The 25396-nt window shown below is 61.2% G+C and overlaps 11 protein-coding genes across 11 annotated transcripts; 6 read left to right on the top strand and 5 right to left on the bottom strand.

Moving 5' to 3' along the window:
* Positions 1–104: 104 nt before the first annotated feature.
* Positions 105–2821, top strand: SPRG_06801 (urease; the record flags this gene model as incomplete). Its single annotated transcript, XM_012346271.1, has 5 exons — positions 105–704; positions 750–1380; positions 1461–1975; positions 2022–2137; positions 2185–2821. The coding sequence occupies 5 exons, from the start codon at positions 105–107 to the stop codon at positions 2819–2821; spliced, it is 2499 nt and encodes an 832-aa protein (XP_012201661.1).
* Positions 2822–3056: 235 nt separating this feature from the next.
* Positions 3057–4857, top strand: SPRG_06800 (hypothetical protein; the record flags this gene model as incomplete). Its single annotated transcript, XM_012346270.1, has 5 exons — positions 3057–3576; positions 3623–3821; positions 3870–4338; positions 4388–4519; positions 4569–4857. 5 exons carry the CDS (start codon positions 3057–3059, stop codon positions 4818–4820), a joined length of 1572 nt encoding a protein of 523 aa, XP_012201660.1. The 3' UTR covers positions 4821–4857.
* SPRG_06799 (TKL protein kinase) lies at positions 4809–7400 on the bottom strand. The gene is made up of 9 exons (XM_012346269.1): positions 6751–7400; positions 6542–6703; positions 6350–6495; positions 6159–6305; positions 5871–6116; positions 5603–5823; positions 5459–5556; positions 5118–5409; positions 4809–5075 (listed from the first exon to the last, which is right to left on the bottom strand). Exons 1-9 carry the CDS (start codon positions 7336–7338, stop codon positions 4852–4854), a joined length of 2124 nt encoding a protein of 707 aa, XP_012201659.1. The 5' UTR covers positions 7339–7400; the 3' UTR covers positions 4809–4851.
* A 696-nt stretch (positions 7401–8096) lies between these two features.
* On the bottom strand, positions 8097–8866 carry SPRG_06798 (hypothetical protein). Its single transcript, XM_012346268.1, has 2 exons — positions 8714–8866; positions 8097–8666 (listed from the first exon to the last, which is right to left on the bottom strand). The coding sequence occupies exons 1-2, from the start codon at positions 8791–8793 to the stop codon at positions 8189–8191; spliced, it is 558 nt and encodes a 185-aa protein (XP_012201658.1). The 5' UTR covers positions 8794–8866; the 3' UTR covers positions 8097–8188.
* A 618-nt stretch (positions 8867–9484) lies between these two features.
* SPRG_06797 (hypothetical protein) lies at positions 9485–11402 on the top strand (the record flags this gene model as incomplete). Its single annotated transcript, XM_012346267.1, has 11 exons — positions 9485–9877; positions 9931–9966; positions 10017–10037; positions 10084–10374; positions 10417–10533; positions 10578–10676; positions 10722–10854; positions 10895–10959; positions 11009–11113; positions 11169–11256; positions 11305–11402. 11 exons carry the CDS (start codon positions 9485–9487, stop codon positions 11400–11402), a joined length of 1446 nt encoding a protein of 481 aa, XP_012201657.1.
* Positions 11403–11497: 95 nt separating this feature from the next.
* Positions 11498–12354, bottom strand: SPRG_06796 (hypothetical protein). Its single transcript, XM_012346266.1, has one exon. It carries the CDS (start codon positions 12341–12343, stop codon positions 11546–11548), a length of 798 nt encoding a protein of 265 aa, XP_012201656.1. The 5' UTR covers positions 12344–12354; the 3' UTR covers positions 11498–11545.
* Positions 12355–13300: 946 nt separating this feature from the next.
* On the top strand, positions 13301–14157 carry SPRG_06795 (hypothetical protein; the record flags this gene model as incomplete). Its single annotated transcript, XM_012346265.1, has 1 exon — positions 13301–14157. The coding sequence occupies one exon, from the start codon at positions 13301–13303 to the stop codon at positions 14135–14137; it is 837 nt and encodes a 278-aa protein (XP_012201655.1). The 3' UTR covers positions 14138–14157.
* Positions 14132–16637, bottom strand: SPRG_06794 (hypothetical protein; the record flags this gene model as incomplete). The annotated part of the gene is made up of 8 exons (XM_012346264.1): positions 14132–14796; positions 14845–15290; positions 15336–15429; positions 15476–15640; positions 15700–15900; positions 15963–16106; positions 16155–16348; positions 16397–16637. The coding sequence occupies 8 exons, from the start codon at positions 16635–16637 to the stop codon at positions 14164–14166; spliced, it is 2118 nt and encodes a 705-aa protein (XP_012201654.1). The 3' UTR covers positions 14132–14163.
* A 1396-nt stretch (positions 16638–18033) lies between these two features.
* On the top strand, positions 18034–18802 carry SPRG_06793 (hypothetical protein; the record flags this gene model as incomplete). The annotated part of the gene is made up of 3 exons (XM_012346263.1): positions 18034–18126; positions 18177–18618; positions 18663–18802. 3 exons carry the CDS (start codon positions 18034–18036, stop codon positions 18800–18802), a joined length of 675 nt encoding a protein of 224 aa, XP_012201653.1.
* A 2-nt stretch (positions 18803–18804) lies between these two features.
* SPRG_06792 (hypothetical protein) lies at positions 18805–21178 on the bottom strand (the record flags this gene model as incomplete). The annotated part of the gene is made up of 9 exons (XM_012346262.1): positions 18805–19067; positions 19113–19206; positions 19253–19354; positions 19386–19515; positions 19561–19652; positions 19698–19851; positions 19894–20612; positions 20662–20745; positions 20792–21178. 9 exons carry the CDS (start codon positions 21176–21178, stop codon positions 18826–18828), a joined length of 2004 nt encoding a protein of 667 aa, XP_012201652.1. The 3' UTR covers positions 18805–18825.
* A 436-nt stretch (positions 21179–21614) lies between these two features.
* SPRG_06791 (hypothetical protein) lies at positions 21615–25265 on the top strand (the record flags this gene model as incomplete). Its single annotated transcript, XM_012346261.1, has 5 exons — positions 21615–23046; positions 23142–23247; positions 23300–23500; positions 23545–24110; positions 24158–25265. Exons 1-5 carry the CDS (start codon positions 21635–21637, stop codon positions 25263–25265), a joined length of 3393 nt encoding a protein of 1130 aa, XP_012201651.1. The 5' UTR covers positions 21615–21634.
* Positions 25266–25396: the final 131 nt, after the last annotated feature.

The following is a 25396-nucleotide window of genomic DNA, read 5'->3' as shown; positions in this document are numbered from 1 at the left end:
AAATCGCACACGATTGTGGGTTTGTCCCATCCTATCGCGATGAGTCGACGGGGAAAACTCGAGTATCCGGATTGTTGCGATCTTCGCTCCAGTCAATTCGCAAGATGCATCTGAGCCCGCGGGAAGAAGACCACCTGCGCCTGCACCAGGCCGGCGTCCTCGCGCAGAAGCGGCTCGCGCGGGGCCTGCGCCTCAACTACGTCGAGACGATTGCGCTCATTGCCACCCAAATGCTCGAGCTCATTCGCGATGGAAAGACGGTCGCCGAGCTCATGAGCCTCGGGAAGACGCTCCTCGGGTTTCGCCAAGTCCTCGACGGCGTTCCGGAGATGCTGCACGACGTGCAGATCGAAGGAACTTTTCCGGATGGGACGAAGCTCGTGACGGTCCACAGTCCGATCTGCCGCGTCGACGGAGACCTCGCCCTCGCGCTCTACGGCTCCTTCTTGCCCGTGCCCGACCTCGCCGTCTTTGGCGTGTACGCGCCAGTGAAGAAGGAGTCGCTCATTCCAATGCAAGGCGACGTCGTGCTCAACGCTGGTCGAGAGATGCGCCATCTGCGCGTGACCAACCTCAGCGACCGGCCCATCCAGGTCGGCAGCCACTTCCACCTCATCGAGACCAACCCGCTCCTCGAGATGGACCGCGGCCGCGCGTACGGCCAGCGCCTCAACATCCCGTCGGGCACCGCCGTGCGCTTTGAGGTAGTCATCGTCCTACATCCATCACATTGCAAAATGGTAGCGTAGCCAGGCGACTCGAAGCTCGTGTGCACGGTGCCCATTGGCGGCCATCGCATCATTTCCGGTGGCAACAACCTCGCGTCGGGACCTGTCGACGACTCGCGCATCGATGCGATCGTGGCGTCGCTCGTTCAGAAAGGCTTCCACCATGCGCCGATGCAGTTGATCCCGCCGACACCGCCGACGCCGTGCCGCATGTCCCGACGCAACTACGCCCACACGTTTGGGCCGACGACGGGCGATATCCTCCGCCTTGGCGACTCGGAGCTTCTCATTCGCATCGAGAAAGACTACACTGTGTACGGCGACGAGTGCAAGTTTGGTGGCGGCAAAGTCCTGCGCGAGGGCATGGGCCAGGCCACTGGCCGCTGCGCCAATGACGTCCTGGACACGGTCATCACGAACGTCGTCATTGTCGACTACTCGGGCATCTACAAGGCGGATGTTGGCATCAAGCACGGCCGCATCTGGGCGATCGGCAAGGCGGGCAACCCCGACGTAATGGACGGTGTCGACCCCAACATGGTCATCGGCGTCAACACGGAAGCGATTGCTGGCCGCGATCTCATTCTGACAGCCGGCGGCGTCGATACGCACGTCCACTTTATCTGTCCACAGGTAGAATACCACGGAGATGGTACGGTCGCCTGAACGTGCTCTCCGAAGAAGCCTTGGCGAGGTGCGTTTGATGTACTAGCTCGTATTGTGCAGATCAAGAGCGGTCGCATAGCGGTCTCACGACGCTCGTCGGCGGTGGCACGGGACCAGCGACCGGCACCAAGGCGACGACGTGCACGCCGCACCCCGATCACCTCCGGAGCATGCTGCGCGCCACGGACGGGATCCCGATCAACGTGGGCTTGACGGGCAAGGGCAACTCTGCGTCGCACACGGGGCTTCAGGACATCATCGATGCCGGCGCTGTCGGCCTCAAGCTGCACGAGGACTGGGGCACGACGCCCGCGACGATCCATGCGGCGCTCGAGGTGGCCGAGGTCAACGACGTGCAGGTGACGATCCACACAGACACGCTCAACGAGTCGAGCTGCGTCGAGCACACGATCGCGGCCTTCAAGGAGCGCACGATCCATACGTACCATAGCGAAGGCGCGGGCGGCGGCCACGCGCCCGACATCATCACGGTCTGCGGCCAACTCCACGTGCTTCCGTCGTCGACCAACCCGACGCGCCCGTTTACGAAAAACACGATCGAGGAGCACGTGGACATGCTCGTACGTCGCGTTGCTTTGAGAAGAAGAATCCACGCCGGCGTCGTAGATGGTGTGCCACCACTTGGACAAGAACATCGCCGAGGACGTGGCGTTTGCCGAGTCGCGCATCCGCGGCGAGACGATCGCCGCCGAAGACATCCTCCACGACATGGGCGCCATCAGGTACGACGCCTTTGCTGTCGCAACTCGACGGGCGAGCGACGCACTAGCATCATCTCGTCGGACGCGCAGGCGATGGGGCGCGTTGGCGAGGTCATCACGCGCACGTGGCAGACAGCCGACAAGATGAAGACGCAGCGCGGCCCGCTGCACGACGACGTTGGCGCCGACAACTTTCGCGTCAAGCGGTACGTGGCCAAGTACACGATCAACCCCGCGATCGCGCACGGCATGGGCCACCTGATCGGGTCGGTCGAGCCGCAAAAGTGGGCCGACCTTGTGCTCTGGAAGCCGAGCCTCTTTGGCACCAAGCCCGAGATGGTGCTTAAGGGCGGCGTCATCGTCTATGCTCAGATGGGCGACCCGAACGCGTCGATCCCGACGCCGCAGCCCGTCAAGATGCGCCCGATGTTTGGCTCCCTCGGCAAGGCTGTCGGCCCAACCTCGATCGCGTTTGTGAGCCGCGCCTCTCTCGAGAAGGGCCTTGTCGCTACCTACGGTCTCTCCAAGCTCGTTGAGCCCGTGCGCAATTGCCGCCGCGTCACCAAGCGCGATATGAAGCTCAACGACTGCCTCCCCACGCTCCGCGTCGACCCCGAGACGTACCAAGTGACGGCCGACGGTGAGCTGCTCACGTGCGCCGCCGCGTCGACCTTGCCGATGGCGCAAAAGTTCTTCTTGTTTTGAAAGACGCATTATCCACCACGAATAGGATCGGTCTACGTACGATGGATAGGACGGGATTGGATACCGTCGGATAGTTGATACGTGTATTTTGGCGGGAAGCGGCGGTGGCAGCGGGTTGGCTCGCAAAGCTGCGTTGGCACTTCTCTTGATGTTTGTATGCCGGTGCCATCCGGACAAGATCCCACCCAAATGAACGTTGGGGAAGATCCCGCATTTGCGAATCGCGGATAGTAGCATGAAGCGAGGTCGCCGCGCCCAAGCCGACGAGCCGACCGAGACGCCGCCGCCGCAGCGCGCGCGCGTCGAAGGCGAAGCACCGCGCGGCCGCGGCCGCGCGGCCGTGACGGCGGCCCGAGCGACCTACTTTGCGACAGGGTCCACGGCGCCGATCAGCGCGCCCGTCGAGGTCGCGCCATCCTCCGCCGAGGAGTGGCCGGGCATGTTCAACACAGCGTACAGCCTTAGTCGTGGACGCTCGGCAGCGCAGGCGCAGCGCCAAGAGGAGCTTGAGAAGCGGGCGGCGGCGGCGGCCGACGACTTGGCGCTCTGGGAGCCCAAGACGCCAGCGCGGTCGCTCGTGCGCGTGCAATCGATGGTCGTTCCATCGCTCGTCGACCTTACGTGCAAGGTCATTGCACGCTCGATCCACGCGTTCCAAGAGCAGTACAGCGAGTACATGGGCGAACGGTCGTTGCAGTTGTCGCGGGCCAAGATTGCGACGCTTGTGGCCCAGGACCGCAAGCTGGACGCATCGGGTACGCACGATCGAGATCCGTCGTCTTCTCATGCCACAGTCGATAGTGCTGCCCTTCTTCATCTACCCTGGCGTCATGGAAATCGACATCCCCGACTGCTCGATGCTGGACGAAATGTCGTTCGTGTCGGCGCTGCAAGCCTGCCAGAAAATTGAGAAGGACGAGCAGATCGAAACACGGTTTAGCATCCTCAAGCTCGGTCTCTGCGGTCGCTGCATCTCGGACCGCGTCCTCGACAACCTCAAGTACAGTACCATAGTTTGCTCATCGTCTGATTGCATGGCTTGATGTAGGGTAGCGCTGGCGACCGTTGAAGAGATTCGTCTCGACGGCTGCTACCGCCTCTCGGACGACGGCGTTGCGTTCCTCAAGGCCACGTGCTCAGACGCGCTCGAGAGCTTCGAGCTGAGCAGCAACCAGCGCATCTCGAGAGCGAGCATCGAGAGCATTAGCGGCTGGAGCAACTTGCACACGCTCTCGCTCTCCGAGTGCCCGCAGTTTGAAGACGCCGACTTTGCGCCGCTCCTGCGCCTCACGCAGCTGCGGAAACTCACGCTGGTCCAGCTCGACAAGGCCTCGGACGGGCTCCTCGAAATGCTCTTTGGCGAAAAGTCGAGTCTCGGTACGCTCGAAGAGCTCTCGCTCGCCCGCTGCGCGCAACTCACCGACGCCGGCCTCGCGCACGTGATCGCCAAGTGCCCCAAGCTTGTGCACCTGGACGTGACGGACGTTGTCTTGCTCACGGATGCGACCTTTGCTGCGGTACGACAAGTTGTTAGAAGGCGTTGTGTCGATGGAGAGGACTGCATAGATACGCGCACACGGCCTGACCCTGCGCCGCGTCTTCTTGCGGCGGTGCATGCTCGTGACGGACGCGGGGGTCACGGACCTCGCCGTGAGCGCCAACCAGCACCTCGAGGTGCTCGACATTTCCAGCGTCTCGGTAGGTCCCACCTGTCGTCGTCATTGTACTACTCACTGGAGGCATATAGGAGCTCACGGGCGCAGCGCTGGCGGCGCTGGCGACGCACTGCGCGAGTGGGCTGCGCGAGCTGGACGTGTCGTTTTGCCGCTACATTCGCGACGCCGACCTCGGGCTCCTCACCGACGTGTGCACGGAGCTCAGCGTCCTGCGCATGTACGGCTGCACGCAGATCTCGCGCCGGTTCCTCCAAGGGCATCGTCGCGATGAGCTCGTGTGCGCGGGCCACCCGCTCCTGACCGGACTCAAGCTCGTGGCGTAGCACTATTAACTTAGTAATCTCGTCGTTTCTTCTACCGCGTGAGCGTCGGCGGCGTCGGGGCCACGAAATTGAGGCTGTGGAAGTCGCGGCGCGTCAGCTGCGCGCGGACGGCCGGGAGCACATCGAGGATCTGCGCGAACGTCGGGCGCTGCGCCGGGTCCTGGTGCCAGCACGTCTCGACGAGTTGCAGGAGACTCTCGGGGGTGTCTTTAGGGAACGGCGGCCGCATCTGCTGCCGCGCGACCGCAAACGCCGCTAGCGTCGATTGAGTACCATCCAAGACGAGGTAGGTGGTACCTTGGATGGGCGACATGCCTTTGAACGGCTGCTCCTTGGCAAGCATCTCCCAGAGAATCACGCCGTAGCTGTACACGTCGGCCTTCATCGAGTACGGCTCGTGACCAATGACCTCGGGCGCCATCCAGCGGTACGTGCCCGTCTCGGCCGTCAAGTCGGACGAGTGGCCGATCTCGAGCACGCAGCTCAACCCAAAGTCCGAGATTTTGACCGTGCCGTAGGCGTCGAGGAGCACGTTGCCCGACTTGAGGTCGCGGTGCATGATCGAGCACAGGTGGAGGTAGTTCATGCCCTAGCACATAGTACGTATGGTAGGCCGATCCATAGCGACAAGTCGATACCATGGCGATTTCCCGAGCGATGCGGAAAAAGTCGATCGGCGTCGGCTTGCGCTGGCGAATGAGGTCGGTGAGCGCGCCGCTTTGCATAAACTCAAAGACTAGGGCGATGAGGCAACGACGCGCGGATGGTATCCAAGTGTGTACCGAGGCAGTACTTGGGCGGGTTGATGGCGACGCCGAGAAAGAGCACAATGTTGGGGTGCCGCAGCCGGCTCACGACCGCGACTTCGCGGTAGAATTCGCTGAGGATCTCGTCGCTCAGACTCTGGTTGTGGTGCGAGACGTTGATGACCTTGGCGGCGATGAACGTGCCGCGCCAGATGCCGCTGAACGTCTGGCCCGACCGCCCCGTGCCAATCGCGTCCCTACTCCACAGCCTCTAATACGATGACGCAGTGCACGGGGGACGTACCCGAGATGCAGCTCCGAAAAGGAGAGTTGCCACTCGGGCTTGATGTCGCTGTCGAGGGTGATGCTCGTCGACGACATCGGCGCAGGGGCCGGTGCTGGCGACGGCACGGATTGCTGGGCGAGCCGCCGCTGCCGCTCCCGCTCCGAGTTTTCGGCGGCCTGCGCACTGCGCTCGAGGTTCTCCATGATGCGGCGCTTGAGCTCGGCGAGGCGGTCGTCCGGCACGAAAGACCCGCGGACGATAAAGCTACGTCAGCATGAGCAAGCAAACGCATGCGATTGGTCGCACCGATCGAGCGTGACGCCGTCGCGTGTCGTCATGACGTCGGCGTCCATGATGCTGCCCTTGAGACTCGAGAGGCCGCGCGTGATGGCATCGAGGAGGCTGTCGCGGTCTTTGGCCACGAGCACAACCTCGCACGTTGACGTGTTGACGCTACGCAAGGCGTGTCACGACGACCAGGGCGTGCAGTGACACACCTGCCGTCATCGTCTTTGAGGTAGTGGGCGTGCAGATTGATGTCGTCTGGATTTCGGTGTTGATTTGCGAGGAGTCGGATGTGCATGGGGACGTCGTCCGGGTCCACAGAGAGAGCGTAGCGCGCCGGTAGACGCTTGAAGTGGTTCTGTCATGCGTAAGAAGGGGATGCACCTCCGCCACGAAGCGCGTACCTGGACATTCTCGAGCACGGGTGCATACAGGTGGTTCAGAACGAGCTTCGACCCGTTCGATGACGGGACGTACGCGTCGCCGACCATTTGCTTGGCGACGGCGCAGCACATGTCGTGCATGACCGAGTCTTTGAGCCCGCGCTGGACGCCGGACGCCGACGGCTGGGACGCATATGAGATCAAAGATACGCAACACCTGTAGAGAGTACCTTGGGCGCAGCAGGAAAGAAGCTCGCGTTGTGCTTCTCGAGGTCCGATAGGGCTTGGATTGACTTGGACTTCTTCATGTTGGACGACTCGTGGTGCGACGCCTTCCCGAACGACCCGGTCAAGATGGTCGACGCAGAGGAGCTAGACGACGACCCGCGTGGGCGATGGGCGGCAAGCTCATCCTCGGCAATGAACATGTCGGAGAGCACCTGCGAGCGCGCCTCGAGGTCGGCGTGCTTTTCCGGAATCGATGGCAGCATCTCAAACTTGTCGACCGACAGTGGCGACGGCGCGCTGTCAAGGGCGAGGCTCGCCATCGGCGCATCTACGGGCGGCGAAAGGCTCTTGCGCGGCGGCGTGAAGTTCAGGTCCGAGTCAAGCAGCGTCGCCGAGCCCGAGCCTGTGCGCCACTTGCGGTAGAGCAGGCGGGCGTCCGAGACGTGGTCTTCGCCGACGACCGGGCGTAGAAGGCCGTCGTCGGCTGCCAGCACATGCGACTCGGACCAGGTGCGCTCCTTGGCAAGCGGCGACGATGGCGACGGCAGCGACGGGGGGCGGGACTTGGGTTGCAGCTCGGAGCTCATCATGTCGCCCCTCGCCTTCAGCGGAAGTACTAATTAAATACCATTGGAAGGTGTCGTAACGAGGGCCACTCCCTCAATGTAGCGTCAATCGGCGCGCGTGACGTGTCTTCTTCAACAAATCATTCCGGTCACTTCTACGAAATATAGTAGTATCACCCTCTTTATGAGAGAATAATTCATGTTGCCATCTATTTCTAGAGGTTTTTCTAGCGGCGTGCTCGTGCGACTCAAAAAGAAAAGGCACAACAAGGAGACTATACGTTGCCGCAGGTTATGTATTTTAAGCGTCCATTGTAGTATACAAACTGCAAGTGCCATCAAGATAGGATCCGGGAGGTCTTTTGGGATTGGCCACAGCCCAGCTTCAAGGTTGAAGTTGGGACGGCAAGATATGAGATTCATCACCTTTGAGCAGACAACTTAAACAAGGAATCGACAGAATCCTTTCTGCACCATCGGTACACTACTGTATCCGGTATTTCATGAATGCAGAGAGAATCGAGCGCACCATGAAGTCGCACGCATGTGGGGCTTGAGCTCTTCGAGCTGAGACTAACAATGTAAACACGACAGCACGCGACAAAGAAGTAGCTTGAATCCTATCACGCTCTACTACAGCGACTCCTCATCGTTCTGGTAGTTGGCTCTCCAACCGAGAAAGGCGAGTAGCGTCGAACTTACCATCATGGTGCGAGCTGCAAGGGCGCAGCTCATTCCATGCAGAAGCGATACCAATGTATGGATGGGACACATACTGATTCGCAACGGCCGACGTGTGCGAGCGATACGGTGCAGCAAAGACTGGCTCACAACTCTGGCTTCTTCCATCTTGTGACATCGATACAAGCTTTCTTTACGAGATGGTGCAGTTGTCGTTGAAGACGCTCCAGAAAGGCTTTTCCTTGCGTGCGGCGAGTCGCTGGCTCCGGCGGGGAATCCGCGGAGGAGAACGAGCGATGGCGTCGACGCCGAGCGCATCGAGACGTGGGCGAACATTGCGGCCGGCGACGTCGTCCGACGATAGCCACGAGCGATACCGTCGCATCCTTGACTCTCCTGGCAGCGTCGCGGACGAGACGCTGCCAACGGCGCTATACGTCGGGGACTCGTCAGCGTCGTCGTCGGCACGGTTGATAATGGGAAGCGTCTCGGTGACGCCGTTGCGGGCGGTGGCCCCGTCTTTGACAATAGTCCCATCTTCGCCCGCGTCGTTGATGACTGGGCGGATGATTTGAGAGGTGCGGGCTGCCGCTGTTGTGGAGCTCGCGCTCGTTAGGTCGATGAGTTGGTCGGGCGAGGAGGCAGTGCCTCGGTCGGTGCGAAACACATACCTACGCACATACATGAGCGAGGCTCGCAAGATTCGCGTCGAACGTACGCAATGACAAAGTCGCTGCCAGAAGCGAGTGTGATGATGTCGCCATGAGCGAGATGGTGCGGCGCATGGCCTGTATCCATGCATCGGAAGCGGTGCCAATAAAGAGATCGATGGCGTACTCGACATGGGCGTTGCGTTGACTAGCACCGCGTTCGTCGGCATACCGGTCACACACACGTCATTGCCGACCACTCTGACAGCTATCGTATGCTGGGCGCAGCGGCGAAGAGCCGCTTGCTGCTCTTGCGTCGCCGAGCCGAACGGGGTGCTAAAATTAACGCCGGCGCGCAAGAGGAAGCTTGACGGCCTACACGTGCATGATCGTCTGAAGCACGCGTGTGAGCCTACTGCAGCGTCTCGCGGTGTAGCTTCAAGCGACGGACGGCGCGTCGCGTCGTCGCTGGCAGCGAGGCCAGGTTCAGCTCCAGGCAGTGCATGCGACTTGCGATCTTTTGAAATGCAACCTGCCTCGTTAGATTATTTACCGGCGACGTCGTAGGTTTGATTCCAGATAGGCCAACTAATATCACGCAACTTTGAGTATGAAGCGGGCAGTTGCTGCATTGACGATAAACTTAATGCTTGGGTGTTTTTAGCGTGTACAATGTGTATTGCAATTAAATATATTATAGCACATCACATAGAGTTAACAAGTGATTGATATAAACAAGATAAAAATGTAATGTGCTGTAAAACCTCTTTTGATTGGTGCAAAAATACAGCGTTTTGGCGAATCGCACGTCGGCCCATTATTGCGATCCGTCTCGAAGCATGCAGCGGTTGCAGCAGAAGGTTGTCCGCAGCGTACAGCTCCGCAGCGCGGCCGAGGCCATTCCGGCCTCCGCGAACAAGCTAGCTCAAGTCATCTTCGTGTCCAAGGCTGGCGACAAGGCTGCGCTCCAGAAGTCTCTACCCATGGACCTGCCCGAGCAAGCGCTCGACGACTTTGCTGGCGACGCCAAGGAGACCATGCTGCTGTACCCTGGGGAAGGTCCACGCACACTCCTCGTCGGTCTCGGTGACAAGATTGATGAAGTTTCGCTCCGCGATGCGACGCATGAAGCCATTGCGCAGCTCTCAGCCAAGGGTGTCCAGCAGGCGTACTTGAAGGCGCCGTCTGTGGCCTCGATCCCTGACCGCCGTGTCGCCGAGCTCATGACGCAGGTCCGTCGGAAGCATCCATCATTACCTCACTGACAAGCACCTCCTGTGACTAGACGTCGCTTCTCTCAAACTACCGCTTCGACCGCCACGTGACGAGCAAGGAGACCGACAAGGCCGCGCTCACGGATATTTTGTGCAGGCCAGCGCCGAGTTTGCTTCGGTAGCTCTCATCACGGTCGACATTCGTAAAGGAGCTGTGCGCATAGGACGTGGCCGAGAAGCTCCTTGTCGCGGAAGAGACGCTGCTGGCACGGAACCTCGGGAACGAGCGCTCGGACATCGTGGACCCTGCGTTTGTCGAGGAGATTGCACGGGCGTCGGCGTCGGAGCTGCCAAACCTCACGGTCAAGGTGCTGCAGGACGCAGACTTGCGCGCCGAGGGCATGAACATGATGGTGCTCGTGGGCCAGGCCGCGGTTGTGCCGCCGCGCCTTGTGATCCTCGAGTACAGTGGCAACCCGTCGGCGCCGTCCGAGAAAATCGCGCTCGTCGGCAAGGTACTCTACTCTCTGAAGACAGCTGTACGCAGACACGCGTAGGGAATCACCTTTGACACGGGCGGTCTCAACCTCAAGCCCACGGGCTTCATCGAGGACATGCACACCGACATGTGCGGTGCCGCTGCCGTCCTCGGCGCTGTGCGCGCGGCCGCCAAGGTATGTCTGTTAAAACGTCAGCAGTCGTCGCAGGAGGGTGCTAGGCCAACCTGCCCGTGAACGTCGTCGCCGTGCTCGCGCTCGCAGAGAACGCGATCGGTTCCAAGGCCGCCAAGCCGCACACGATCGTCCAGTCGCACAAGGTATTGCACTCGATGTGTCCGAGCAAATGCCTCATTGTGGCTCAGGGCTTGACGGTCGAAGTCAACAACACGGACGCCGAAGGTCGCCTCGTGCTGGGCGACGCGCTCTCGTACGTCCAGCGCTACTACGCGCCGCACACGGTCATTGACGTCGCCACGCTCACGGGCGCTTGCATCGGTATGCGCCTCGCAGCGTATTTTGACTCGCTGGTTTCTAGTCGCCCTTGGCGAGTACACGGCGGGTCTCTTCTCCAACTCGGACACGCTGGCGACGGCGCTCATCGTGCGATGATGACCTCCCACGCCGTGAAAAGCTCATTCGAAGACACTAGGACGCGGGCGCGTCGACGCATGAGCGCTGCTGGCGGCTGCCGATCTTGCCCGAGCACACGGCCGAGCTCAAGGGCAGCATGTGCGACTCGCGCAGCATGGGCACGGTACCTCGCATGTCGTCGTCTTGACAATACCATCAACGCCATCATTGCATACTAGGGGCGGTACGGCGGGGCCTGCACGGCGGCCGCCTTTCTCCAGCAGTTTGTGGAAAAAGACGTCGCTTGGGCGCACGTCGACATTGCAGGTACCTCTACAATCGCGCTCGCAACCGATGCAATCTAATGGCTCGTAGGGCCGTCCAACTACTCGGCGCAGCGCTCGTACATGCCGGCGGGGGCCACAGGCTTTGGCGTCCAAGTGCTCTTCGAGTACCTCAAGCGCAACGCGTAGACGTGGATTGATGACCTAAACACGGCGTGTCTCATCCGTCTCTGCGTGCGTGTCGCACCCACGTTACCACAGACAATAATTGCCAGCGCAATTGTTGTCGGAGCTACAATATATATTACTAGTAAGGGTGTAGTCGGGCGCTGCTATAAGAACATGGACGCGGCTTCAAAGAGCATGCCAAACTCGTCGTCCCGGACCGGGTCCTGGACGCGCGTCAGCGTTGGCGCGCGGCGCTGCAGCGAGAGGTGGGGCGGCAGCGGCGGTTGCCAGTGCTGGTCTTCCTTCAAGTCGTGGATGATGCTGTCGGTGAGGGCGGCGTCGAGCGCAATGCTGGGTGGCGGTCGCTTGGCCTCGTCGAGAAGACCCGGGAAATGCGTGAGGGTTTGCAGGAGGTGGTAGTCGTCGATCGGTGGCGGCGACGACGGTGCGTTCTCGGGTTCTATCAGTTCGCGGAGGACCTCCATGTCCTGCTCGTTGAGATGCAGCATCGGGTCGACGGAGAAGGGTGCATCGTCGGAGGCTGGCGCCTCGGCTTCGAGGAAGCGCTCCATGGCCTCGTCCTCCTCGACCGAGACGTGGTTGTCGTCATCCGGGCCGTAGTGGCGCGTGATCTTGCAGAGCAGGTCTTTCCGGTTCTGGCGGAAGTACGGGTGCGTGAACGTGTACATGTGCGACCGGTACCGCGTGTTCTTCTTGAAGCCAAAGTAGTTGAGCTGGCGCTGGAAGCTCGTGAACTTGGAGTGCTTGAAGTACTTGGGGAGCACCGTCGTCTCGAGGGCGTGGCGGTCGAGAACCTGGACCGCGACGCCGTCCGAGGTCCACGTGATGATGTTGGCGTTCTCGTTCTCGAGCATGTCGAAGAGCGAGCGTAGGAACTTGGGCACGCCGACATCGCGCTTCTTCATGCGCGTCACGAGCGCGGGCGGCGGCGGACTAATCATCCCCAGCGGCGAAATTGGGCACTGACCTGAGCCATCAGCCGGCCGCCGCCGCCAGCTGGTCCGCGCCTGTCCCGCATACAAAGCGCAAGGTTAGAGGCACCGCGACTCAACGTTCCGAGTGTGACACACAGGCGGCATTCGATGGAAAGCATGCGGGACGCCACCGAGCTTGGGGTTTGTATACCGCTCAAACAGAATTTAATTACCGACCAGACAGCGTATCCTGGATATGCGCCAATCAGCAGCCGCGACACGTACACTGGACCAATCGCAGCGCCGATGAACATAATGCTGCATTACGCGGCGCCGTGGTACGGGCCCGCGTCACCGAGCCCGACTGGCCCTTCTACAAGTAGACTTGAAGTTTGGCTGGCGCGGGCGGGGGGCGAACTGCAAACGGAAGTAGCCGTGAAGGCAGGCGGCGACGTAATCCAAGGGCAAAGTGACGAGTAGCTTTCCACAGACCGACCGAGGAGCTCCCGCTCGATCGCCGATCGCTGCGGTCCAGAATCGATGGACGTCATCCAACGCCTGCCTGTCGTGGGATGGGATGAGCATCAGCTGCGCATGCACGGTGGGCCCGGCTAGCCGAACCCATCTCCATTATTGGGTCCTCTGATGACATTATCAGTTGCCGCGTCCTTGGCGCCATCATGGTACCACCGCGAGGCTGAAATCGATTGGCGGGCTTCTAAGCGCCGGCTCTTGCCGTCTCCTTTCGTTCGATTTCGCTGGCGCCGACGTCACGCTCTGCGACTGCACGGGCCGAGACATAGACTAATACGCACGCGCTAGGTCGATTTTAGCAGCGCTAGGTAATTGAGCGCTGTTGGCTTGGCGCCGTCGCATGGCATGGTCGTGTCTCTGCAAGCCGCAACTCACGTTTGATTGGTCAAAATACGCGCCCAATATAATAGATTCTGACCAATCGCACAATGCTTGCAATTCCAGGCTGCGATGGCAACGACGTCGTTCCTGGCTGCCGCCCTCGACGGCGACCCGTCGTCCGACTCGGACTACGTGGCTGGCGATGACCTCTCGTCGAGCGAGTCGTCAAGCGCTGGAAGCGGTCTCGAGGACGAGCCCAAGAGCGACGACGAGTACATGACCCAGAACACCAAGGTCGTGCAGCTCGTCAACTACGCGTGCTGCGCCAAGCGCTGCATCTTTGGCCGCACGGAAGAGATGGACCTCTTCATTAGCTCGCTCGACGAGATGTCCAAGGAACTGCGCCACGCGTGCATCCTCACGTCGCTCTCGATCTCGATCTCGATGGAGCGGAAGCGCAAGTCCCGCTCCAAGGGCGTTCGCGCCCGGTATACGTACGTCATGCCGTACCTCGGCGCCGTGTGCAAGCAAGCCTTTGAAGCGTGCTTTGAGATCTCGACCGGGTCGCTCAACAAGCTCCGAAAGCAGGTCTCGACCTCGATCGTGCCCAAGAAACACGGCAACCTCTCCAATCAGAACGCCAAAGCCATCGACTACGACGCGCTGCGAGACTGGCTCACGGCGACGGCCACGAGCATCGGCGCCCCGCTCTCGGTCCGGCGCAAGTCTCGCACGAAAGACGACGACGGCGTCGTGCACGTACAGTACCGGACCGACATTGTGTACGTGCTGCCCTCGACAATGACGTACGAGAAGCTGCACGCCGAGTACCTCGCCCACCTTGGCCCGCAGCCGACGCGCGTCCCGAGCGAGAAGTCGTTTCGGCAGTTCATCAAGTCGTCGTGCCCGCATCTGCGCATGGCGGCCGACGCCAAACACAGCAGCAAGAAGAAGCCGCCCTTGTAATGCAGGGTTGTCATTTATTGTATCGACTACTTGCGCACGGCGCCCCAGCCTTTCGTGACGCCACTTCGAGGGGCGGATGCTGGCACGTCATCCTGCGTGAACGAGCCAAAAGACAGCGGAAGTTTGCGGCGCTGCGACGGCAGCTGCGTCGCCTGCGTCGTCGTCTGAACGGCATCGTCGTCATCGCTGTCGTCCAACGCAATCGCCTCGGGCGCCGGCTTGGACTGGCTCGTCGTCCACTCGGACAATGTCGACTGGCCCTTGAGCGGCGCCTTGCGCGCGGCGGCGGGCGCGCGCGTCTTTCGAGCAGCAGGTGTTTTCGTGTTCTTGGGTGGTGGTGACAGCACCGCGTCATCGTCGTCGTCGTCATTGTCAGGCTGACTCGTCACGCGTGCCGAGGCGCCTCGAGGCTTGCGGGCGGCCGGTGCCTTGGCTTTCTTGGCGGGCGGAGAGGCCACGTCGCTGTCATCATCGCTTGCCGGCTTGGACGCGCGCGGGCGACGGACGGCGGGGGCTCGTTTTTTCGGGGGCGGGGAGGCCACGTACTCGTCGTCATCGTCCGACAAGCCATCGCCGTCCTCAGGCGGCATCGACGTCGTATGTGGCTGCGAAAGGAGTTGTTGGAGCATGGTCGACGTCACGTCCGACTGCGTCGGGACCTAGCCACGGACTCTCGAATCACCGATTTTGCAGACATTATTGTGTACCGAGAGACTGGCGCGCATGCGATCCACGTTCTTCTCGACCAGCGCTTGGATCTCGGCCTTGGTGACCGTGCCCTTGCTCTGCTTGAGCGCCTGCTGCGTCTCGTCCAGGACCGAGTCGACAAACTCGGTAAAGGCCGACGGCACGTTCTTGAACACATACTCTTCGAGCGCGTGGGCCATGTTGACCTCGGGGAAGATGTCGAGCTTGAGCTCGCTCTGGTCGAGCTGCGCCGCCAAGATCTGCTCGACGCGCACAACCGCGTCGTTGGGCGGCGGCGGTCGAATTGGCGCCAGAAGGCCGCCTTTGCGGGCCTTCTCGCCCTCGTCCTTGCTCGTTCTGTCCTTTTTCTCGCCCTTGTTGCGCGTGAAGAGGAGAATGTCGCCGGGGTTCGCAACGCGCCCGACAAACTGACCGCCAAAGCGCTGGTTGTTGATCACGGGGAAGCCTATAAGAATCCAATACGATCACCCTATTGTTGTACACCACACACCCGTGTGCTCGACGCGCAGCCGAACTAGAATCTCCATCGGATCCGAGTGCGCGGCGGCCAGCTCGGCGTGCGCCTCGTCGAGCAGCTCTTGCACCTACACAGTGGCACTCGACCCGAGTCGAGACGAGAAATCAAGGTACCCGCGACGTAAGGATCGAGTGCATCTTTTCGGCAACTTTGGGGTCGTTCGGGTCGAGGCCATCGATGTCGCGCAGGGCGACGTCGCGGATTTTGAAGGGCCGGACCGTCTTGAGGGGCTCGGCGCGGAGGCGAAAGTCGCTGCCTCGGATTTCAAGGATGCCCACCTGCATCCGCGCACGTCATGGCGACGAAGAGGGGGAAGAGGAGGAGGACGCATATGTACCTGCTTGGGCTTGGCCTCACCTTCGATGAGCGAGGTCGCGACGCTGGACCCGGGCTGCGTGATGAAAAAGTTGCCCTTCGCACTCTCTTCGAGCTCGATGAGGCACTCGTGCTCGTGGCCCCAAATGACAAAGTCGATGAACTCGGGAATGAAGCTCTCGGGAAGGCAGTTCTTGGCGCCGCGGCCGCGGTTGTCGCGGTTCTGGTGCACGACAAAGATGGAAACCACGCGTCCGGCGACTCCTCGGGTCGCCGGAAGCGCACTTGGCCCTTGGCGAACATGCGATGGAGGCGCTCGTCGCGCATGTTGCCGAGGCCGTAGATCGCGATCTTGGTCGCGCTCTTCTCGAGCAGAATCGGAAACACTTCGATCTCGTCGACGCGATCTGACTTGCCAAAGTAGTTGACCTAATACAGATCCAAGCGTCAAAACGGTGGGCTTGACCTGTTGCAGACGAGGTTGGCCGCAGAGAGCAGGTCGAGGGCCGCGAGCGACCGTCCGGCCTCGCCCGTTGGGTCGTCGTGGTTGCCGTGGATGCTAAAGATCGGAAGGCGGACGTTGACGTTCGGGTCCTCGTAGTTGGCGACGCCAAAGTTAGGAAAATTCAAGCTCTGGTCCGAGAGGATCTGAAAGTTGATGTTGCCGTCGCCTACGCCGAGCGCATGAGTCCCATGCAGCTGGTCGCGACGATGCGCACCGAGGCAGTAGTGGCGCAGGAGCGACATGGTACGGTACATGGTCGCGCGGCTTGGCTTGTTGTGGTGGAAGAGGTCGCCGGCGAGGAGCACAAAGTCGACCTTGGCCTTGACGCCGATGGCCAGCATCTCTTCGAAGGCGCGGAACGAGTCTTTGCCGCGGACGCCGTCATTCTCGCAGTACCCGAGGTGGTTGTCCGTGCTCACGAGGATCTTGACCGTCGCTCCGTCCTCGTCGGCCATGGCAAAAATCGCGTTAAACCGTGGTAGGTAATACGCGTTAAACAGTCCGAATAACGCGTCTTACCTTCGATCATGACCGCTTACCGGTAGTTGGCTGCACGAGCTCTGCTCTGCTCATGCAAGCGCTCGTTGCGAAAACGAAATGGATGGTCCGTCATGAGCGGCCATCCACAGAGCTTGGTCGACTCCGACCCCATGGATCGCAGACAGTTAAAGTAGGTTACCTTGGAGTAGGAGGTCTGTCGTGTTGCAGGTCGGGGTTGTGACACAACGACTGCGAGGGCAACGATGACTCCATTGATTCAAAGCAAAATGAGTCCTGTGGCAGTCGTGTGTACGGTCAGCGCCCGAGAAAGACTCGTTCGCGCGACGTGTCGGGCTTCAAGCAGTATTTCACGCCCGCTTTTGTCGTGACGAGCCAAAAGAACCAGGACTCACACTTGTTGTCGGTCGAGAACGAGGCACCTGTGGAGGTCCGCCCGACATGACCGTGACGACAGACAGTCATCGGCTTGCGTTTATACAGCCATGGCGTCGCCATCGCTGTCGTGTGCTCTGGTTGGTCGGAGTACGCGTCATGGCGGTTGACGCGAATTCCTTGCTGTGCATGCTGCAATGCACTGGGAAGCGCGATCAGGATAAGACGCGCTCAGAAGCTGGCGACGCGACGCAGGGCGCCAAGTCCCACCAAACCCAAATCCATTGGCTGATCCAGCAGCCTGAAGGGATCTAATTGGGCAATGAGCTTTAAAGCTGACCAATCAGACGCAGCGCCAGGTTTTCCAGCTCGTGCAGAGCTGGAGCGTGGTTGACGCAGGAACTAGTCGACGAAAGTCCCCCGCTCGCTCTGCAAGAGGTCCTGCATCACACGGCTTCCACACACCTTGCCGCTCCACGTCTGACATCCTCGGTGCGCATCTCCTGTGAACTCACGTTAATCTCACACGACGGTCGTCAGTATTTGGTCGACGACGGCGACGCCACGTGGTTCGAGGGGTACCCACAAAAAGGACTTCGACACCCCAATCGTCATCACGCTTACGGGACTTGTCGCTCTCTTCGCATAAAGATATCTATGCAGTGGCGACTGTCGCCGTCGCAGGGCCGCGCCGCGCGCTTCAACGGACAGTGGTGGCGCCGTACCCATCGCCGTAGGGGTCAACGGTAGGGCCCCCCAGCGTGTCCCAGCGCCTCTACCCTGGGCTTCTTCAAAGACGCACCTCACAATACTTCAAATCGGTGCGCCTTTGACTTCTTCTGCGGTATAAACACGACCGGTTCTCGCGGAAGGTGCAGAAATGAGGTGGTGCTGAAACCAAATTTTGCCCGAATCTTCAACGTTCGACAGCGGGCGGCAGAGCAAGATGCATTTCCAGATTTCCCAAGCAGCAGCAGCATGGACGTCGCCGAGCAACTCGCGCAAGAGCGTATGAAGAACATGCGCCTCCAGGAAGAGGTCGACCGCCTCCGCAAGGCCGTCGTCAACGTCGTACGTCCACGCATCCCCATGAGCCACGCACAAACCAAGCCTCTGTCTAGACACTTCTCGCTGAGAAGGAGGAGGAGTGGATGATCAACCAGTTCCTCCGCCGTGTCCAGCCCCAGGCGGTTCACGACACGAAGCAAGCCAAGGAACTCGAGGCCGAAATGCAGCGACTGCGCCACGAAAAGGTCGTGCTCGGGCAGCGCTACGAGCAGGAGCAAGAGTCCATCGTGAACCGTCTTAGCCGACAGCTCCAGGCCAAAGAAGCGACCATCAATGCCCTTCTCTGCGACGACTCGAACCGCTTGCAAGACCGCGCACGAGACCCGACCGGTCAACTGCAGCAGATCCTCGTCACCGTTCTCAAGGAGAAGCGGGCGCTCGAGAAGCAACTTGCCGACGTCCTCAGTCGCCGGACGCTCGACGCCGCCCGTGCGCCGGCGCTCGACGACGCGCAAGTGAGCACGCTGCGCCAGCTTCTGTTACAGAACCAGCAAGGTACTTGAAGCGTTTGACGCTCCATGTCGCTCACATGTATGTAGCATCGACGGCAATGCTCGACCAGCTGAGTCGCATGGACCAGTACGACGTGCCTACCTTAAAGCGGCTGCGCCAGTCGCCTCTCCACGGCCCCGTGCGCTCGTGGTCTCTGAGCTCGCCATCCCCCACCAGTGCGTGCTAGTCCTAGCCCATACGTACACGTGTTTATATATCCCTCCTGTCCTCTCCTGTCCCTTGAGCCGAGTCGTCAAAGCCAAACCGACGGGCCATTTCACTCGCCATCGCCGCCGTAGCGAAGCGGTCGAACGGAAACGCGACCGTCGCGGCCAGTGCGAGCGGCGACGGGGACGGCGAAGCAACGCATGTCTTGTCATAAACGCGCAGGAAGAGATGGAGGGCCGTGAACCACTGCCACACACTGGCCGGTGCGGCGTCCGCCCTCGTGGCTAGACCACGATCGTCTGTGGTCCAAATGCTGGCAGCACGCGTACCTGCAGAAGCGACGGCGTCATAGAACCACGCCGGCGCCGGCAAGTGGTCGTGCTTGTGCAACACCCGTTGGGCGAGGCGCAGGGCCATCGAGACCTGTCGGTAGAGATATCGAAAGCATTCGGTACATGCATGCTTGTACGTTGTTGTCGTCGAGGAGAAGACGCAGAACGTCGTCGACGCGCCCGAGACGGTGGTACATGTCGAGGGCCACTTGGAAGAACGGACGGTACGCCGTTCGACTCTACGTGCCATGATGACGTCGACGCTGATACGAAGAGGAACTGTGTTGCCTGGAGCTCCAGTTCGCGTGCGAGCGAAGGCGAGTCGTGCTTGGCGGCGAGAAACGCGAGGCCTTCATGGCACTGCCCTCGCTGCACGAGCACTTGGACGTACAGCTGGAGTCTACGCCGTGTCTCGAGGCTAAGGTCGGTGTTCCAACGTACGTACATGGCTGGCTCGATCGGGATGGCGAACGCCTCGAGCGTGTGGAGGTAGGCACTCAGATACAGGTGGACGACGTCGGGTGGATGGGCTTGATGCTATCGAGACCCTATAGTATATCCAGAGGACTCGCCGTCTTTTACCAGCGGCAACCAAAAGTGCGCATAGCATTCTCGCTGCAGTACGACCAGCATGCGTTGCTTCGAGTCCCGAACGTCGACCAGCTCGCCAGGCGACAACGACGACGACGACGACGACGACAGCGCCCGCTGGTCGGCCCCACTCCGTCGCGGGTCGCTAAGGCTATATGACTGGAAAGCACCTCGTGTCGCTTCCTACCGGTCCAGCATCGCGAGGCCATAGATGCGATGCAGGAGATGAAAGTGGCTCGTGACCTCGGCGACGGGGGCGCGGTCGGTGATCCGCGCGTGCAAGCACGCAAACACACAGCACTTGGCGACGTGGGCGTCGGCGCGCCGGAGGAGGAAGCGAAGAAGCGCACTTGCGCGAAGCCCCGCTGACGCGCATCGCGAGATTTCAACCAGCGCCAGCGTCACCTTGGCAAAGCAGTGACCAGCGTGGTAATAGTACTTGGGCCAGAGAAAGCGGCCGTCGGGGGTCGTGGCGGGTGCCGGTGGCAGCGGCGAGACGACCGGCTCGGCGACGTCCAAAGCGACGTCGTAGAGGCACGAGACGCCGAACGCGCGGCTGTGGGCGACGACGACGTTGTCGACGACCGAGAAGGCGACGTCGGCGTGCGCAGGGAACGGCAGCTCGAGCGCCCGCACGCACTTGGTGTCGGTGCCCGCCTCGATGCGGTAAAAGAGCAGCTGCGACGACGTGCAGTGGAGGATGTAGTGCGTTTCGTAGAGCGTTGCAACGCAGACGCTCGCGACGCCGGCGACGACGACTTTGGAGCACTTGGTCACGATCGCGCCTTCGAGAATGAACGGCCGGAGCTCCGACGCAGTCGCACCTGTCTGCAGCACCACGAGGTGCGCGTCGGCGTTGTACCAATATGCAAACGTTGCATGCGCGACGAGGCGCTGAAAGGTGCACTAAGAAGCCGCATGTGGACATGCCGAATACACTGCAAGGCTTCTCTACCTTGGCCGGCGTCACCTTGAACTGCTCAAGGCCGCCTGTCGTCACCAGCACAAGGTACTCGGTCGAGGTCTTAAGATATGCAATCTACGCATGAGGAACACCATGAGAAGTGGTTGTGCGGGACGAATACCTTGGAGCTCCAGACAAGGCCAAGGATGCGCGACGAGCGCTTGCAGAGGACATTGAAGCGGTGGTGTGGCTCGCGCAGCACGGCAATCTCTACCTCGACGTCGCTGCGCTGGAGCGCGAGAAACTGCTTGCTCGTAGAAAGCTTGGCGCTGCAGAAGGCTGTGCCCTGGGCGTAGCTGCCGTAGCGGCCTGTTGGCATGGCCGACGCGTCTGGCAGCCCCGTGAGCTGCAGCGACAAGCGGCCGTCGGGTTCGCCAGAGCCATCAGCGCAAGGAGATAGAGCGATGACGCATTGATGCGCCGAGTCGTAGAACCAGTCGCGTCCCATGGCCCCGCCCACGCCAACGGTCATGGCCTCGAGCACGACGTGGCTGCCCCCAGCCGCCATCGTAGTGGGATCGGGCAATCCCACGCGTATCCGGATCCAATATCCGTATCCCAAGCAAGCGTGGTTCCACCAATTTGCCACAGCCCTGGGTCGATGCATGTCGTGTTATCTTGATGCTTACGCAGTACCCAGGGCATCCGAACATCCTGCGAGCAGCCCTTGGAGGTCGGTGGGAGGTAATCCTTTGCGAATACAAGACGTTTTACTGCTGCCGGATTGCTCGTCGTGGCAATCCAAACCGGCCTATCCAAACTGTAACCGGTTCAGGAAACGGTTGATAATTTACCGTGTGAATTTTGACCAATGAAAAGACGCGATTTTACTTGAATAAAAATATTTTCTTCTGAACGTATTTGCATACAGCTTTGCATACAATATAAAACTTTGGTATTTAATGACCGTGCATTTTCGTGTGCAGCCGGAATACAATTCATCGGGCCAGTGTTTGCGGCAGCGATGACGTCGCATGGAGCGTTCGCGGGAGCCTTTGGCGGCGCCGGTGGCTTTGGCAGCAGCTTCGGCGCTGCCCCCGGTAGCTCGACTACATTCGGCTCCTCTGCGACTGCAGGTCCCGCGTTCGGCTCTTCGGCGCCGGCCTTTGGGACATCATCGACGGCCTTTGGTCAGCCATCGACAAGCTTTGGCTCTGGCCAGCCCAGCACAGCGACCACGACCTTTGGCTCCAGCGCGCCTACCTCGACAACCTTTGGATCTGCGTCGACGACGCCCTTTGGTAGTGTGCCAGCTACCTCGACAGCTTTTGGGTCGGCGTCGACAGCACCCGTGTTTGGAAGCGGCCCGACGTCCGGCGGCGGCTCAATTTTTGGTAGCGGCGCACCGGCAGCGAGCTCGGTCTTTGGCAGTGGCACGACCTTTGGCGGCGGCGCGCCAACTACGAGCTCGGCCTTTGGCGGCTCGTCCGCACCTACGTTCGGCAGTGCGTCTTCGACCACAACGTTCGGTGCACCCGCCTCGGCACCAGCATTTGGCAGCGCGGCCACGACACCGGCTTTCGGTGGGTCCTCTCACTCGACACCGGCTTTCGGAGGCAGCTCTACGACAACGTTCGGTGCGTCGAGCTCGACGTCAATCTTTGGCAGTGCGACAGCTGGTCAAGCGTCGCCATCGCCGTTTCCTAGCGCCCCAGCACCGACAACGGTCTTTGGCTCTTCGTCGACCGCACCGGCGGCCGCCACCGCCTTCCCGTCGTCGTCGTCGTCTACAATCTTTGGCTCTGCCGCGCCTTCTGCCTCGTTTGGCTCGTCGAATGCGTCCGTGTTCGGCGCCGCTTCGTCGCCGTCGACGGTCTTTGGCGCCAAGGCGGCGTCGTCCAAGCCATCAACCTCTGCCGCCGGAACCTTTGGCGCATCGTCCAGCGCGACGACGTTTGGAGCTGCGTTCCCGCCCAACGCTTCGCCGGAGCCGACTGCGTTCTCGATCCAGTCCATTGGCGACTCGCCGTTCCAGAAGCCCAAGGAAGAGCGTCCGCCCGTGCGCAGCAAGCGGCGCGAGTCCAAGCTGCAACTCGGCGAGAAGAACCCGTTGCCGCCGCCGTCGACGTCTCCGTCGCCGTCGCCTCCGAGCCGCAAGCCTCGCCATCGACCGGCGCCGCCGGTGGAAGACACGACGGATCCTGCCGCATCGGACGACGACCTCCCAAAGCCGCCGGCCAAAACCGACCTCGCCGAAGCCACGAACCTCGAAGGCACGTGCGTCGACATGTGCTCGCCGAAGGAGCTCGAGATGCACCTCAAGCACGACGAGCTCAGCGCGTTCGAGAAGGGGCCGGACGCGTTTGCCGTGAAAAAGTTCCAACGCAGCTCGGCGTCCCACAAGCTCGACATTCCGTCCGAAGTCCGACCACTGGGGTACTGCACACTGCACGATAGACGACGACGACGACGATCCCGCGCCACGACCATCGTGGTAGAGCATACGAGACCAATCATGCGTGTGTACTTAGGGTGCTCCGCTCGACGCAGCTGTACCTCGAGCAACACATCATGGACCGCGAACGCCTCGGCGTCGACCACCGCATCAACCCGCCGCGCGTCCCCGACCTCCTCGACGTACGTCGTCAATTTCTCGGGTGCAATGGGCTGCATCTAGTATCTTGCTTAGCTCTACAACTTCCTCTGGGACCGCACGCGCATGATCCGCAAGGACATCTCGCTGCAAAACTACCGCGGCGGCGGTGGCCGGACGCACCCGATCGCGATGGACATCCACGAGCGCATTGCTCGCTACTACATTCTCAGCCAGCACGAGCTGATCGACGAAGCCCACTTTATCGTGCAGCAAAACGTCGAGCAGTTTGGCAAGGTCCGTGGGTGGTTTGACTCGATTGTATGACTCTATTCGCGTAGACGCTGCGCAGTCTCCTCGATTTCTACGACGACGCGCGGGCCGAAGGCCTCCCGACGAGCCCGTTTGAGGCCGAGTTTGCGGGCTACTACATCCTCGGGACGCTCCACGAAGGCGGCATCCTCGACGTGCTCAAGTTTACCAAGTCGATGCCACCGGACCTTTTGGCCTCGGACTTTGTGCAGTTTGCGTGGGCCGTCTTCGTGGCCCGCCGAACCAACGACTACGTGGGCTTTTTCCGGCTCCTGCAAGGCGCCACGTACCTCCAGGCGTGTCTCATGCACCAGTACTTTCCCAACGTGCGCTCCAAAGCGCTCGAAACGATGAACGCCGGCTACAAGCGGCCAGGCAACAAGACGCAAGAGTTCCCGATCAAGGAGCTCACGGACCTCCTCTGCTTTGAGAACGAGGACCACACGGCATTGGTCTGTGAGCTCCACGGCCTCACGGTCAAGGCGGGCGACGTCCTATTTGGTGTCGGCGACTTCCGCACCGACAGCTACCTCCGCGCCGAGAAGTCACCGGTGCCAAACCCACGCTGCGACCGCTTTATCAGCATCAAGCAAGGGTACTTTGCGTTGTCTGGTGGTGGCGCGACGCTCATGGCGCTGGTAGGGACCTCTGGCGACGGGACGTGGTCCGTGGCGCGACCGAGTACGCACAAGAGGCCTATCCCGCCCTGGACATGGCCGTCAAGCTCGCGGAAGACGAAGAGCGCAAGCGGTTGTATCCGGAGCGGCCGCCGTACGACGACGTCTACACGACGTTCGCCACTGCAGCCCCCGCTGTCAAGACGGCTCCGTCGCTGCAAGCCGCACCGCTGCCCAAACCAGCGCCGCGCCACCATGGCAGTATGAACCGCACGTGGACGCCCAACAGTGCCGCCGCGCCGTCGTCGCCCGCGCAACCGCCGTTGCCGCCGCCGTTGCCACCGACGCGCCCGCCGAGCATTAATCGCGTGTGGGTGGCGCCAGCGACCGAGGCGGCGCCGACCAAGTCGGTCGAAGTGCTGCACCAGATTGAAGAGCGGCAGGCGGCGATCGCCAACGAGAAGGCCGCGATGCTCAAGCGACTGCAGGACCTGCAACAGCTGAAACAGCAGGCGAAGAGCCCAGCGCCGTCGACAGCCAAACCTGTGGGGACGCCGCCCGCGATGACGCTCACGCCCAAGCTCAAGCCCACGATCACGCCGACGGTTGTGGCCGTCGACGAAGAGATCGAAAAGAGACGGCGTGCCGAGGAAGAAGACGCGATCGCTGCCAAGGCCCGCGACGAAGCGGCGCGCGTTGCTGCCTTGGAGAAGCAGAAGCAAGAAGCGGAAGAAGCTGCCCGAGAAGCCGCTGCCGCTCAAGCGGCCCGAGAAGCTGCCAAACGCGCAGAGGAAGCTGCCAAGGCAGAGGCCGCCCGGCGCGCCGCCGAAGAAGCCCGCGCCCGCGCCGAGGCCGCGCGACTCGCCGAGGAAGCTCGTCGACGCCAAGCGGAAGAAGACGAGCGCTTGCGAATCGAGGCCATCGAGCGAGAGCGACTCGCCGAGATTAAGGCGTTTAGCGACAAGTGGCTGCAGATCAACTTTGACGGACGCGCCATCCTTGACGCGCGCTGGGCAAAGGAGGCCGCGGCCAAAGCGGCAGCGCGCCGCGCCCGCCAAAACCTCGCGATCAAGCGTCTGCGCTTCGCGCTCTGGAAGCGATTCATGCACGTCCAACGCGATACCCGGCGGTAGATGCTTGCATGTTGTTCGGCAAGAGACTTGATTTCCACGTAGGAGTGTCTCGCCCGTCGGTGTCGAGATGCTGCCGCGCAGCCAGCACGAGTCGGCCGCTGACGTCGCCAAGTGGTACGTCCTTTTGCTTG

Source organism: Saprolegnia parasitica (assembly GCF_000151545.1).
Source record: "Saprolegnia parasitica CBS 223.65 unplaced genomic scaffold supercont2.28, whole genome shotgun sequence".
NCBI classification, from domain to species: Eukaryota; Oomycota; class Saprolegniomycetes; order Saprolegniales; family Saprolegniaceae; genus Saprolegnia; species Saprolegnia parasitica.
Note: the sequence above shows the minus strand (reverse complement) of the source record. Positions and strands in the feature narration are given on the sequence as shown.

Bases quoted from the DNA above. Each gene is read 5' to 3' on its own strand.
- SPRG_06798 (XM_012346268.1), bottom strand. From the start codon at position 8,793: ATGGATACAGGCCATGCGCCGCACCATCTCGCTCATGGCGACATCATC. The intron at 8,667-8,713 runs GTACGTTCGACG...GTATGTGCGTAG, and splicing joins GGCAGCGACTTTGTCATTGC to GTATGTGTTTCGCACCGACC.
- SPRG_06796 (XM_012346266.1), bottom strand. From the start codon at position 12,343: ATGATTAGTCCGCCGCCGCCCGCGCTCGTGACGCGCATGAAGAAGCGC.
- SPRG_06799 (XM_012346269.1), bottom strand. From the start codon at position 7,338: ATGATGAGCTCCGAGCTGCAACCCAAGTCCCGCCCCCCGTCGCTGCCG. The intron at 6,704-6,750 runs GTACTCTCTACA...TATGCGTCCCAG, and splicing joins TCTTTCCTGCTGCGCCCAAG to CCGTCGGCGTCCGGCGTCCA. The intron at 5,824-5,870 runs GTACGTCCCCCG...GCTGTGGAGTAG, and splicing joins TTTTCGGAGCTGCATCTCGG to GGACGCGATTGGCACGGGGC.